The sequence below is a fragment of the Conger conger genome, chromosome 3 (genome assembly GCF_963514075.1).
Source record: "Conger conger chromosome 3, fConCon1.1, whole genome shotgun sequence".
Taxonomy (NCBI): domain Eukaryota; kingdom Metazoa; phylum Chordata; class Actinopteri; order Anguilliformes; family Congridae; genus Conger; species Conger conger.
The window spans coordinates 81,364,401-81,377,323 of record NC_083762.1 but is presented as its reverse complement, the minus strand read 5'-3'; the positions used below and the strand labels follow the sequence as shown (position 1 = coordinate 81,377,323).

The 12,923-nt window shown below is 51.8% G+C and overlaps 1 protein-coding gene across 1 annotated transcript in view; it reads left to right on the top strand.

The window, feature by feature from the left end:
- The window catches only part of slc49a4 (solute carrier family 49 member 4), a 52,457-nt gene that overhangs the window by 6,299 nt on the left and 33,235 nt on the right, over nt 1-12,923 (top strand). Inside the window, exon 3 of the mRNA XM_061234882.1 lies at nt 8,342-8,613. Coding sequence (XP_061090866.1) covers nt 8,342-8,613 — 272 coding nt within the window. The remainder of the gene's footprint in view (nt 1-8,341; nt 8,614-12,923) is intronic.

Below are 12,923 nucleotides of genomic sequence, written 5' to 3'. Positions count from 1 at the left end.
TGTAGCCATGATTCCTAACCAGCCCAGGGCCGACCTGCCCTGACCTCAGCTGCTGTTCAGCACTGAGGTGCACCCAGATGTTTTTACGTTTCAATCTAAACCTCGGGGGATATGTTTGGGTTCAGAACCCGCAACTCCTGTGGAAGAGGGGTGTCCAATCTCAACGGAACAGGGCCGGTTTGGGGACAGGTTTCTAATTTAGCCCAGCGCTACGACACGCTGATTGAGTTAATGAACTAGTCATGGTCTTCACTCAAGAGTCGGGACCTTGATGAATAGAGTCAGGTGTGTTAGGGCTCTGCTAGAAAATAAACCTACATCCACACCGGCCCTGTTTCAGATGAGACTGGACACACGCTTTGCAAAAAGGCCATTTTCTTTTTGCTTGGCCCAGCACCATAAGCTCAATTTCAAACAGTCATTTAGAATACTTTTTTTTTGTTTCACTGGAAACAAAGTCAGCTTCAAGGTCCATTCAGATTTGCATGTTAAGTGATGAGTGTTTGTTTTGTTGTTGTGTTTTCTCTGGATTGTGTTCCCAGCGAAATACGTCCACAGGGCTGGTGTTTATTAGTCTGCTGCTCAAAGCCTGCCAAATTCTTCATCCCTATTTGTCTTGCCTAATTGCTGCTCTGCATATTTTTCAAGTGTCTCTTTTTTTGCGAAGCATATGTGCATCGGAGGGGGGAAAGAACGTTCCGGAAAAGCTGAAATTAAACGTCCCCCGCCAGGCTTCCTAAATTACAGCAGATGAGCGAGTTTTTTAAACAAGCCGCGCTCGTTCCCCGGAAGACGGAACAGTTGTGTTATAATCCCTCTGCTTGTGCGCACACCGTCTCAGACGCCCCGGGGATCGCTGCATCCCGGAGATGAACTTTGTTTTATTTGAGCTGATCGGAACTGTGCGTTCCCCGATCCCGGGACCGTCGCGCTGTCTGCGTCTCTCTCTCGTCACCTGCGGGACGCTCTCCCGAGCTGTCACTGTCCTGCCCTCTGTACGACTGCCGAATTAGAGTGTGTCCTGCGTTTCATTCCTCAGCTTCTATTTACATATTTTAGAGGATTTTTTTTTTTTTTTTCCCTCCCTGCATTTGAAGGTAAAACTCAGGCAAGGTTATTGCAATGATTTATACAGAAAAACTTCATTAAGTTCTGTGTTGTTAATCTGCAGTATGTACCCTGTATGGGCTCTGTTCCGATGATGGAGTGCGCCTATGAATTATCAGCATCATTATTACAATAATTGGAGCAGTAAAAGGGGAAATCGGATTCTTAATGAGGTTTAGGACTCAGGCCCTCTAATTTATTGGCTGTTTGGTCGGTGGACTCCTCCAGCAACGGCTGAAAAGTTTGTGGACTCCCCGCTGTTCTGGGTTTTGTGGTAGTTTTAGGCCTAAGGCTTCTGTTTGAGATCCGCTGATGGTACACGGGAGTCGCCTGTTTTACCTGGTGTGGGGGCTCATTCCAGGGGCGTGTCTTATCCTTCCCTGTCTCCTTGTTCCTCGGTTGATTCCAGTCTGTTTAAATGTTCCTTTTGGCAGCTCGGACGAAGACGTACTGAGCAAGTAAACATGAGTGCTTTCGTTGGGGAAGTATCGGAATGCATAATGTATAAATGATCCACTTGTATAAATGATTCCCCTCCATCTGCCATGTCTGTAACTGACGTGGGTCCTAACTGACGTTTGACGGCACACAGACATCCCCCTGTTTGCACCTCCTCTTCTGGCTTCTTCAGCCTTGTCTCCCCCGATGGGAGGAGCTAGGAGCAAGGAAAGGAGGCAAGGGAAGGAGGCAAGGAAAGGGAGCAGGAGGTGAAAAATAAGTGATTGGAAAGAGCCCAGTGTGTCTCTGAAGTCCCTGGGGGCAGGAGAACACTCTACTGCCCCAGGCCTGTTACCCCTGCCCCTGCTGTTCTACCCCACTGTAGAAAGCAGCATAGTAATAATAATGTGTTTTTTAGCTGACACTTTTATCCAAAGGGACTTACTGTTGATTAGACCAAGCAGGGAACACAATCCCGCCTGGAGCAATGCGGGGTTAAGGGCCTTGCTCAAGGGCCCAGCGGCTGTGCAGATCAGTGGCTACACCAGGGCTTTTTGGGCCCTCGTCAGGTCCCTCAGCCACTAGGCGGCATGTGTGGGTGACATGGCTCAGGCAGTATGAGCAGTCGTCTCATTGGCTCAGGCAGTAAGAGCAGTCGTCTCATTGGCTCAGGCAGTAAGAGCAGTCGTCTCATTGGCTCAGGCAGTAAGAGCAGTCGTCTCATTGGCTCAGGCAGTAAGAGCAGATGTCTCATTGGCTCAGGCAGTAAGAGCAGTCGTCTCATTGGCTCAGGCAGTAAGAGCAGTCATCTCATTGGCTCAGGCAGTAAGAGCAGTCATCTCATTGGCTCAGGCAGTAAGAGCAGTCATCTCATTGGCTCAGGCAGTAAGAGCAGTTGTCTGGCAGTCGGAGGGTTGCCGGTTCGATCCCCTGCCCGGGCTGTGTCGAAGTGTCACTGAGCAAGACACCTAACCCCCAAATGCTCCTGACGAGCTGGTTGGTGCCTTGCATGGCAGTCAATCACCATCGGCGTGCTTTGGATAAAGGCGCTATATAAATGCCAACCATTTGCCATTTACTAGGCTACAGGCCGCCCCGTAAGAGCTATGCCAAAAGCTTTTGGGCTCAGTCTTAGCCCAAGCCACACTGGTTACACACAACAGCTCATCTACTTTTATTGGAACAAATTTGTAGGCATTTTATTTCTGCAGCCGGAGCCAGGGCGCTCTATGGTCGTGTCGAACAGTAATGTCCGTGTCGCCGCTGCGCTTTCGTATGCATGAGAGAGGCTAATGTATGCACTGTAAGCTTTACTGCGCTACCCAGCCGAGGTCTGTTGTGTTCAATAAACATTAATGCGAACTGGAGATATATCGCGAGCAGCGGGGCTGCCAGCGCAACGCTGCGGCCCGGTGTTATTGTAGCCGGTCGACCGCATCAATCTCTAGCGCTTGTGAAACGCTGTGGTGTGTGTGAGAATCCGTCTAGTCATGGCGTCGCCACAAGGTGTAGTCCCTTCCCATAAACGAAGAGTCCACAGCAATAATTCACTCCCTACAAGTAGGGAAGAAGTTTCAGTTTTTATTTTATTTTTATTTTTTATAAATAAATCTCTCTTTCTTTATCTCTACCATTGGGTAAGAAAGCAAACGCTCGACGTCGTGTACATTGTGATGTCTGAGTTCTCCGTTCCGCTGTCGTGGACTCGGCGCACAGGCGCTATTCCAAATATTTGCATAATTTTACGACCATGTGGCATTATGGCTTTTAAATTCAAATTTAAATTCTCCTCAAAGGACGTTAGTGCATTTTATCTTAACGATGTTGTTTCTGTCTGTATTGCAACATGACGGCGATAAAGTATATTATAAACCCTTTTTTTATGAAATAATAAATATAACATTGACAGTTTGTCTGCGTTCTCCAATTCATGGATGCTGTATTTTGAAAAAAAAAAAAGAATTGCATGTAGTACTATGAGCTACCAAAAGGTGTCACTGTTAGCATTGCCAGTGAGCTGCAGTGAACGCCGCCTGGTAGAATTGTGCTTTTGTTTTTTTTAACGTGCGGTGTACTCGCATCCATAAACTTGATGAGCGCATCTTTATCGAAACATCGCGGTGGGGGCGATGGGGGTTTGATCGTGATTTAGATAAGAGGGCGTCGGAGCAGTTTTGCTCTCTCAGCCGCCATGCTTTAATACAGAAGAAAGAAAAAAGAGGAGTTCAAGGGCATCATTGTAATGATCACAAAAAGCTTTTTCAAAACGGAGAGAGTAGCTCCAGGGGGTATATAGATGAAGGGAATCTCTCCAGAGGAGACAGTAGAATGTTTTTAAAAAAAAATGGGAAATAAAAATAGTTTGCGGGGAACGGCCTCCTCTCTCTCGAGCAGAGAGAGCCGTTTATGAGGCGGGGTGAATGAAGGAGGTTTGTGAATGAAGCCGCCCCTTCTCTGAATTTAGAAGTGCTGAATTTATTACGCTCTCTCTCTCTCTCTCTCTCCTGGCCTGTCTGCTAACGGGAAGCGTCGAAAGAGACCGTGTCCCCGTAGGCTTGCGCTTTATGTAAAAAGTCTGGGAAATATAATTACAATAGTGACCGATTGGGGAAGGGTCCGCGGGTTCCCTTTTGAATCTAAGCGGCCCACCTGTTCCTGGCGATGTCTGAAAACGCAAAGGCGGCGTCCTCGTTTGATTCAATCTATTGGAGAAGTTTATAATTTTACAGCTCGCATCGCAGGGAGGCCGTGTGGCCAACAGCATCTCCCGGTCACCGCTGCTTCCTGCCTGAACGTTTTCCAGCACTATAATCAGGCCTGGAGTGAGTAACCGCAGCAGCCCCCGCGCCCTATCTTTCACACCTGCCCGTCAACTAAAGGAAACGTAGTTAATCTGAGCGTCGCGAAATGCACACTCTCTCTCTCTCTCTCCCCCCCGCCGGCTTCAGGTCTGAGCGTTCGTTTTCTCCGGCGTTGTGCTCGTCCCCTACCCCATTAAAGCTCATCATCTTTAGAAAAGGCTCGTCGCTGTAATTGTCCGTTCTCCTGAGCCTTGTTGCCATGGCGGACACTTTCACCGAAGGACGGGCCTGCGCGCAGCTGAGTTAAAAATATGAAATTAATTATTTGATAAACTTCTGAGAAGGAAATTACTTCACCGCGTGTCTGGAGCTGGCTTTGTAAATACGGTTCATGTTCCCCGGGCATTTGTTTTACAGAGATAGGTGTGCCTTTTTGCCATTTAAACTCCAGCCAGTGATTTTTAATCGGCTGTTTAAATTGAGTAACTTCTGATCAGCTACATTATGGGCGATTTTTTTTTTTTGCGGCGAAATGTCACGCCTACCCTGGCACAGAGATTAGCCTCTCAGGCGTTCTCCTTCGTTTAATAATAAGCCTTTGCCTCGGCATCAATAAAAACTTTCGGCAGGTTGAGCGCTGGTCGGAGACTCGTAATGAACCGGGGAGGATAGGTGATTTTTTTCGGGAGAAGCAGCGATGCTAACATCTAATCGATTCTCCCAGGCAGGCATAGAGGAGAGTCTGCGCCCTGTCTGCATGTATAAATAGTGAAGGAGACCCTCCGGTAAAGCGGGAGTTTTTATTTTATTTATAAAAGCCTTATTATAACGCCCCCATGTTCAGATAATCTGTCAAACAGGTCCCTGCGCATATCGCTACTGTTGCGCTGACGGCCAATCAATCAATTAATCAATGGCTGCTGATTTATTTTCCGAGATTATCATCTGGTTGGTGACAGCTAAAAGGTGCGGCGGTGTTTCTGAACGTTTGTTCTGTTGTTTAAGCACCTGTACTGTGGTAATGTTACCGATAATGGTGATGAGATCATGGATTGCTTTGAACATCCAGACACTCAGGTGTCTGGGGTAATGCTCGGCATTATGTAATACGAGATGAATCACAGAGTCGCTGCAGAAGGTAACATAACTCCCCCCACCCCCCACCCCCCAGATGGCAGTATTCCACTTGTGATTGGTTGGTCCACTTGGATGCCGCAGTTGGTGGGTTTATTATGATGTAACTCAATATGGGGATGACTCAGGACCTGGGCTTGGAGTGTGAATACCGTGGCCAGCATCCCCAGGTGGGAATCTGCCCTTCAGCCAGTTATCCCTGAGTTCATGAGACTGTTATCTCTGAGTTCACCAGCCTGTTATCTCTGAGTTCACCCGGCAGTTATCCCTGAGTTCACCCGGCAGTTATCCCTGAGTTCACCAGCCAGTTATCCCTGAGTTCACCCGGCAGTTATCTCTGAGTTCACCAGCCAGTTATCCCTGAGTTCACCCGGCAGTTATCTCTGAGTTCACCCGGCAGTTATCCCTGAGTTCACCAGGCAGTTATCCCTGAGTTCACCCGGCAGTTATCCCTGAGTTCACCAGGCAGTTATCCCTGAGTTCACCCGGCAGTTATCCCTGAGTTCACCCGGCAGTTATCTCTGAGTTCACCCGGCAGTTATCCCTGAGTTCACCCGGCAGTTATCCCTGAGTTCACCCGGCAGTTATCCCTGAGCTCATGTTCTGTCCTGGATGATGTGCTAAGAAATGTGACCTATTCGAGTCCCCCTGGATTACCGTGTCTCCTCCGGGCATGGGTAATGGTAATTAGTGCAGGAGTCGCGGGTGTGTGTGTGTGTGTGTGTGTGTGTGTGTGTGTGTGTGTGTGTGTGTGTGTGTGTGTGTGTGAGACTGCTGCCTTTGATCCAGCTCTAATTCCCATGGGCCGCTGGGTGGCAGGTCCTGATGAGACGCTGCTCCAGTGTGGGGGATGAGCCCGGCGGTCTGGCAGCGACTCGCTCCTTCCGTCTGTGAAAGCTCTGCTCACGGGGTACGAGGGAGCACCGCGGTCTCCGATCGGATCCGACCCGTGCCCGTCCTGACCGCGGCTGCCATCATTAGCTCTGCGGCGGTCGGGGGCGTGTGAACGGCGTGTGAACGGCGTGTGAACGGTTTCCTTGGCCGAGATGACAGCGTGTCATTAGCGAAGTGATAAGTAATTCATTGCTCACCGGCGGACTGTGCCAGTGTCGATGGCGTCCGTTAGCGGTTAGCCGTTAGCCGTTAGCACAGCGGAATGACATACGATTTGGCTGCCGGATAACTCACTTTATTTAGCTGATGCTCTTTTCCAAAGCGACTCAGAGTTGATTAGACTAAGCAGGGGATAATCCCTCCTGGAGCAATGCAGGGTTAAGGGCCTAGCTCGAGGGCCCAACAGCTTTGCGGATCTTATTGTGGCTACACCGGGGCTTGAACCACCAACCTTTCCGGGTCCCGGTCATGAGCCTTAGCCGCTAGGCTACAGGCTGCCCCACATGGTGCAGGATCGAGCGCCACAATCTCGGGTGGAATCTGACCCCTACCGGTACCGGCTGTGGCCTGGAGCCCCATAGGAGCAGCACGTAACTGGCTTCAGGTCACTCTGGGATATGAGAGGGATTCGGTTGGTTGGGATGAAGATGTGTCGCTGCTCATTAGGGACCCCTGCTGGCCAGTCGAGTGCCTGCAGCACGCTTATCCAGCTGCACGGGCAGGCTCCTCCTCCCATCAGCCCTGTTTCCCCGCCATGGGGGAACGGCCGCCGTGGGGGAACGGCCGCCGTGGGGGAAGAGCCGCGTGGGGGAAGAGCCGCCGTGGGGGAAGAGCCGCCGTGGGGGAAGGGCCGCCCCAGGACGGCGTGCTCATCTGCGCGTTCCCAAACCGGCAGCAGGGGGCGCTGCAGTACAGTGGGGAGAACAGGCGTTTAACGTGAAACAAAAGAAACACTTCTGCATGATGTCAGTCTGTCTCAGGGCCTGTCTATTGTTTATTGTGAGAAGATTCCTATTGAAGCACACTGCCTGCTTCTGGGGCCCAGTCCAGGACTGACAGATAGGTGTACGGACAGACAATCAGACCCACCCCTTATGCTCCAAATACAGAACCGCGAGGGCAGAGAACGCACCGGAGCCTTGTGTTCCCAGGACGGGGGGGGGGGGGGGTCAGGAGTGAGGCTGGGGTTCAGATTTTCGGGGGAGGCGTTGTCAGGTCGCTGTTGCCGTGGCAGCAGTATCGGGGATGGGGGGGGGGCCCACAATGCCCCCTGTGTTGGGGCCTCTCAGCGCCCCTCTGCGGGGTTCCTCTGGGCCTGCCAGCCAGGACATCATTCTGGCTCCGGTCCCACAGACAGCTCTGCTGGATACATTAGGCCTCTCTCACCCGGCTGGGCCTCTGGCTCCGGCGTTGCTCCTCCTGGTTACTTATGTATGATATTTTAATGTTTTATTTTCTTTTGGCCCTAATATAAAAGAAATCAGAGCCAGATTGCACATTATTTAAACATGTACACACAGCGTGTCTGAGCGTTTTATAAGGAATAAGCAGACATATGCTTGCGGGTTGAATGTCGTACAACATCAAGCCTTGTTCCAGAAGTTCGACAAATTGCACTCTCCTTCGCAGTGTGTTGTTTTAAATCAAATGCACTTTCCCTGCCTTGCATAAGGACAAGATTGAAAGCAGGTGCTTATGAATATTCATGAGTTGCAAGACTATTACAGCATCGCTTCTGATTCTAACGAGTACTGATGTGCGTATAGTCTCTTTAGCAGCCAGTCTTTCAGAACCCAAATATGTTCCAGGACGGGCTGCTCATGAATATTCATAGGGGGCAGAACATCTTAGGAACTCTTCCAAGTGGGAACAGGAACTTACTTTCTGGCACAGGAAGTAGAGCTGAATGTGGTATCTCGCTCTGGATGAACTATCTCTGGTGTGGATTTCTCCCCCTCTGGCTGCAGGTTGATCCACGGGGGGCAGCTGCTGAATGGTTTGGCCGGGCCCACCATCATGAGCGCGGGGCCCCTCCTCTCCACGACGTGGTTCGCCCCGGACCAGAGGGCCACGGCCACTGCGGTCGCCTCGCTCATCAGCTACCTGGGGGCGGCGGGCTCCTTCCTGATTGGCCCGCTGGTGGTGCCGGCGCCCAATGAGACGCATCAGGCCGGGCTCGGGGCGGTGGACTGGCACGTCGGCCACATTCGGGACCGGATCCAGCTGGTTCTGTATGCAGGTACCGTCCCCACCGCCCCGACCCGCTCACTGTGCCCCACTGCGCCCCACCCCCTCCCAAACCCGCTCACTGCGCCCCACTGCGCCCCACCCCCTCCCAAACCCGCTCACTGTACCCCACTGTGCCCCACTGCCCCCCACCCCCTCCCAAACCCGCTCACTGTGCCCCACCCCCTCCCAAACACACTCACTGTGCCCCACCCCCTCCCAAACACACTCACTGTGCCCCACTGTGCCCCACCCCCTCCCAAACCCACTCACTGTGCCCCACTGTGCCCCACTGCCCCCCACCCCCTCCCAAACACACTCACTGTGCCCCACCCCCTCCCAAACACACTCACTGTGCCCCACCCCCTCCCAAACACACTCACTGTGCCCCACTGCGCCCCACTGCGCCCCACTGTGCCCCACCCCCTCCCAAACCCGCTCACTGTGCCCCACTGCGCCCCACTGTGCCCCACCCCCTCCCAAACACTCTCACTGTACCCCACTGCGCCCCACTGTGCCCCACCCCCTCCCAAACACTCTCACTGTACCCCACTGCGCCCCACCCTCTCCCAAACCCACTCACTGTGCCCCACCCCCTCCCAAACCCACTCACTGTGCCCCACCCCCTCCCAAACCCACTCACTGTGCCCCACCCCCTCCCAAACCCACTCACTGTGCCCCACCCCCTCCCAAACACACTCACTGTGCCCCACCCCCTGTGCATACGCCTGAGAATAATGAGTCTAATTTATGTCATGAAAATGCTTTCAACTAGCCAATCAGCTAATACATAATAATGATTCAATTCAATATTAATAATATGAATAATTTACTTTCATTATTATTATTTTTTGTTTTGTGTATGTGTTCGTACATATGCTTAGACTCCAGGTTAGGATGTTGTCCCTTCAAACAGCAGCGAAGCACAGTTCCCCTTTCTGCCCTTCACATGGTGTGATTAGTGGCTAAGGTACATGACTGGGGCAGCCTGTAGCCTAGTGGCTAAGGTCCATGACTGGGGCAGTCTGTAGCCTAGTGGCTAAGGTACATGACTGGGGCAGGCTGTAGCCTAGTGGGTAAGGTACATGACTGGGGCAGCCTGTAGCCTAGTGGCTAAGGTACATGACTGGGGCAGCCTGTAGCCTACTGGCTAAGGTACATGACTGGGACAGCCTGTAGTCTAGTGGCTAAGGTACATGACTGGGGCAGCCTGTAGCCTAGTGGCTAAGGTACATGACTGGGGCAGCCTGTAGCCTAGTGGCTAAGGTACATGACTGGGGCAGCCTGTAGTCTAGTGGCTAAGGTACATGACTGGGGCAGCCTGTAGCCTAGTGGCTAAGGTCCATGACTGGGGCAGCCTGTAGCCTCGTAGCTAAGGTACACGACTGGGGCAGCCTGTAGCCTAGTGGTTAAGGTACACGACTGGGACAGCCTGTAGCCTAGTGGTTAAGGTACATGACTGGGCCCTGTAGCCTAGTGGTTAAGGTACATGACTGGGCCCTGTAGCCTATTGGCTAAGGTACATGACTGGGACAGCCTGTAGCCTAGTGGTTAAGGTACATGACTGGGCCCTGTAGCCTAGTGGCTAAGGTACATGACTGGGCCCTGTAGCCTAGTGGCTAAGGTACACGACTGGGGCAGCCTGTAGCCTAGTGGCTAAGGTACATGACTGGGGCAGCCTGTAGCCTAGTGGCTAAGGTACATGACTGGGCCCTGTAGCCTAGTGGCTAAGGTACATGACTGGGACAGCCTGTAGTCTAGTGGCTAAGGTCCATGACTGGGGCAGCCTGTAGTCTAGTGGCTAAGGTACATGACTGGGGCAGCCTGTAGCCTAGTGGCTAAGGTACATGACTGGGGCAGCCTGTAGTCTAGTGGCTAAGGTACATGACTGGGGCAGCCTGTAGCCTAGTGGCTAAGGTCCATGACTGGGGCAGCCTGTAGCCTCGTAGCTAAGGTACACGACTGGGGCAGCCTGTAGCCTAGTGGTTAAGGTACACGACTGGGACAGCCTGTAGCCTAGTGGTTAAGGTACATGACTGGGCCCTGTAGCCTAGTGGTCAAGGTACATGACTGGGCCCTGTAGCCTAGTGGCTAAGGTACATGACTGGGACAGCCTGTAGCCTAGTGGTTAAGGTACATGACTGGGCCCTGTAGCCTAGTGGCTAAGGTACATGACTGGGCCCTGTAGCCTAGTGGCTAAGGTACACGACTGGGGCAGCCTGTAGCCTAGTGGCTAAGGTACATGACTGGGGCAGCCTGTAGCCTAGTGGCTAAGGTACATGACTGGGCCCTGTAGCCTAGTGGCTAAGGTACATGACTGGGCCCTGTAGCCTAGTGGCTAAGGTACATGACTGGGCCCTGTAGCCTAGTGGCTAAGGTACACGACTGGGGCAGCCTGTAGCCTCGTGGTTCAGGTACATGACTGGGGCAGCCTGTAGCCTCATGGCTAAGGTACATGACTGGGCCCTGTAGCCTAGTGGCTAAGGTACATGACTGGGCCCTGTAGCCTAGTGGCTAAGGTACACGACTGGGGCAGCCTGTAGCCTAGTGGCTAAGGTACATGACTGGGCCAGCCTGTAGCCTAGTGGCTAAGGTACATGACTGGGGCAGCCTGTAGCCTAGTGGCTAAGGTACATGACTGGGCCCTGTAGCCTAGTGGCTAAGGTACATGACTGGGCCCTGTAGCCTAGTGGCTAAGGTACATGACTGGGCCCTGTAGCCTAGTGGCTAAGGTACATGACTGGGCCCTGTAGCCTAGTGGCTAAGGTACATGACTGGGACAGCCTGTAGCCTAGTGGTTAAGGTACATGCCTGGGCCCTGTAGCCTAGTGGCTAAGGTACACGACTGGGGCAGCCTGTAGCCTCTTGGTTAAGGTACATGACTGGGCCCTGTAGCCTAGTGGTTAAGGTACATGCCTGGGCCCTGTAGCCTAGTGGCTAAGGTACACGACTGGGGCAGCCTGTAGCCTCGTGGTTCAGGTGCTGTACTATGTGTGTGAAATGTGCTGTAGTATCTCTGCGGCCCGTCTAAGCCTTGGTGTCTGAGCCCGGCTTCAGCACAGCCGCGGTTCTGGGTCGGAGTCCAGCTGGCCGCCGGGTCTGGCACACGCGCCCGCGGAACAGAAAGTTCTGTTTCACTGTGACCAGACGTGTCTGTCTGAGCTCTGGCCATATGGTGGTAAACTAACACAACGGTTGGAGCTCTGTCACACGCACACACACACACACACACACACACACACACACACACACACAGTGAGCATATGGCGGTAAACAAACACAACAGTAATCAATACAGTTGTGGATTTTTCTTGCCCACGTGTTTGGGCTACTGAGCATATGGCAGTAAACTACTACAATGGCGCTGAATACAGTTTTTCCACACACACATTCCTGTAGTCAGCGCTGTTGCGTGTTTGCTTATCTGCACACATGTTCGTTACTGCCGTGAGGACTGTCTCCTGTATACAGGCCTCAGGCCTTCCTGTTTCAGACGAGCATTTGGTAGTGTCATCAACATGTGCCTATAAGTACATACATGTGATTTATGTAACACATTTCTGACAGGAAACATTTGCTAATGGAGCGTCTCAGTTTTTCAGTTCGGTTTTCCAACGTTTACTGTGCTAGCCTTCCCAGAAGCATGTCTGTGGTGCGTATTGCCTTGATATTTCCTCTCTGTTAAGTCAGAATCTGAGGCCACGCTGCTGTCCAAAATGGCGGCACAGGTTGCTTTCAGGGGTTCTTTCTGAAGTGGAGCCAATTACTCTTCTTTGGTCACGCACATGGTTTTATGCTCATTTTCACAGAAACCAAGTTCTTGCAGGACTCTTGGCTGCAGCTTATGCTTGTGGCTTCTGTGTCTGTACTGAATTTGTCTGTACTTTATGTCTTTACTGAACTTGTCCTTACACTGACTGTGTCTGTACTGAATGTGTGTCTGTACTGTATTATGTCTGTACTGAATGTCTGCCATATCTGGGACAAAGCGTGGGACAAAGTCTGTGCTGTGTGTACTGAACGTGTCTGTACTGAATGTGTGTCTGTACTGTCGTGTATCTGCGCTGAATGTGTCTGTACTGTGTGTCTGCACTGAATGTGTCTGTACTGAATGTCTGCCATATCTGGGACAAGGCCTTCTTCTGCCTGTCTGTGTGTTGAAATGGCCGCTGTGTAAAAGTACTAAACGGTAAATCCCCGGCGCTGTTTTACTGTTGTTCCTTTTTAAATATTCTGAGCAGCTTTCCGGCGGTTCTGCTTTACTGATTCAGAAAATTAAAGCCTTAAATAATTTTATTTGGGGGAATCTTCAGAAATATATTG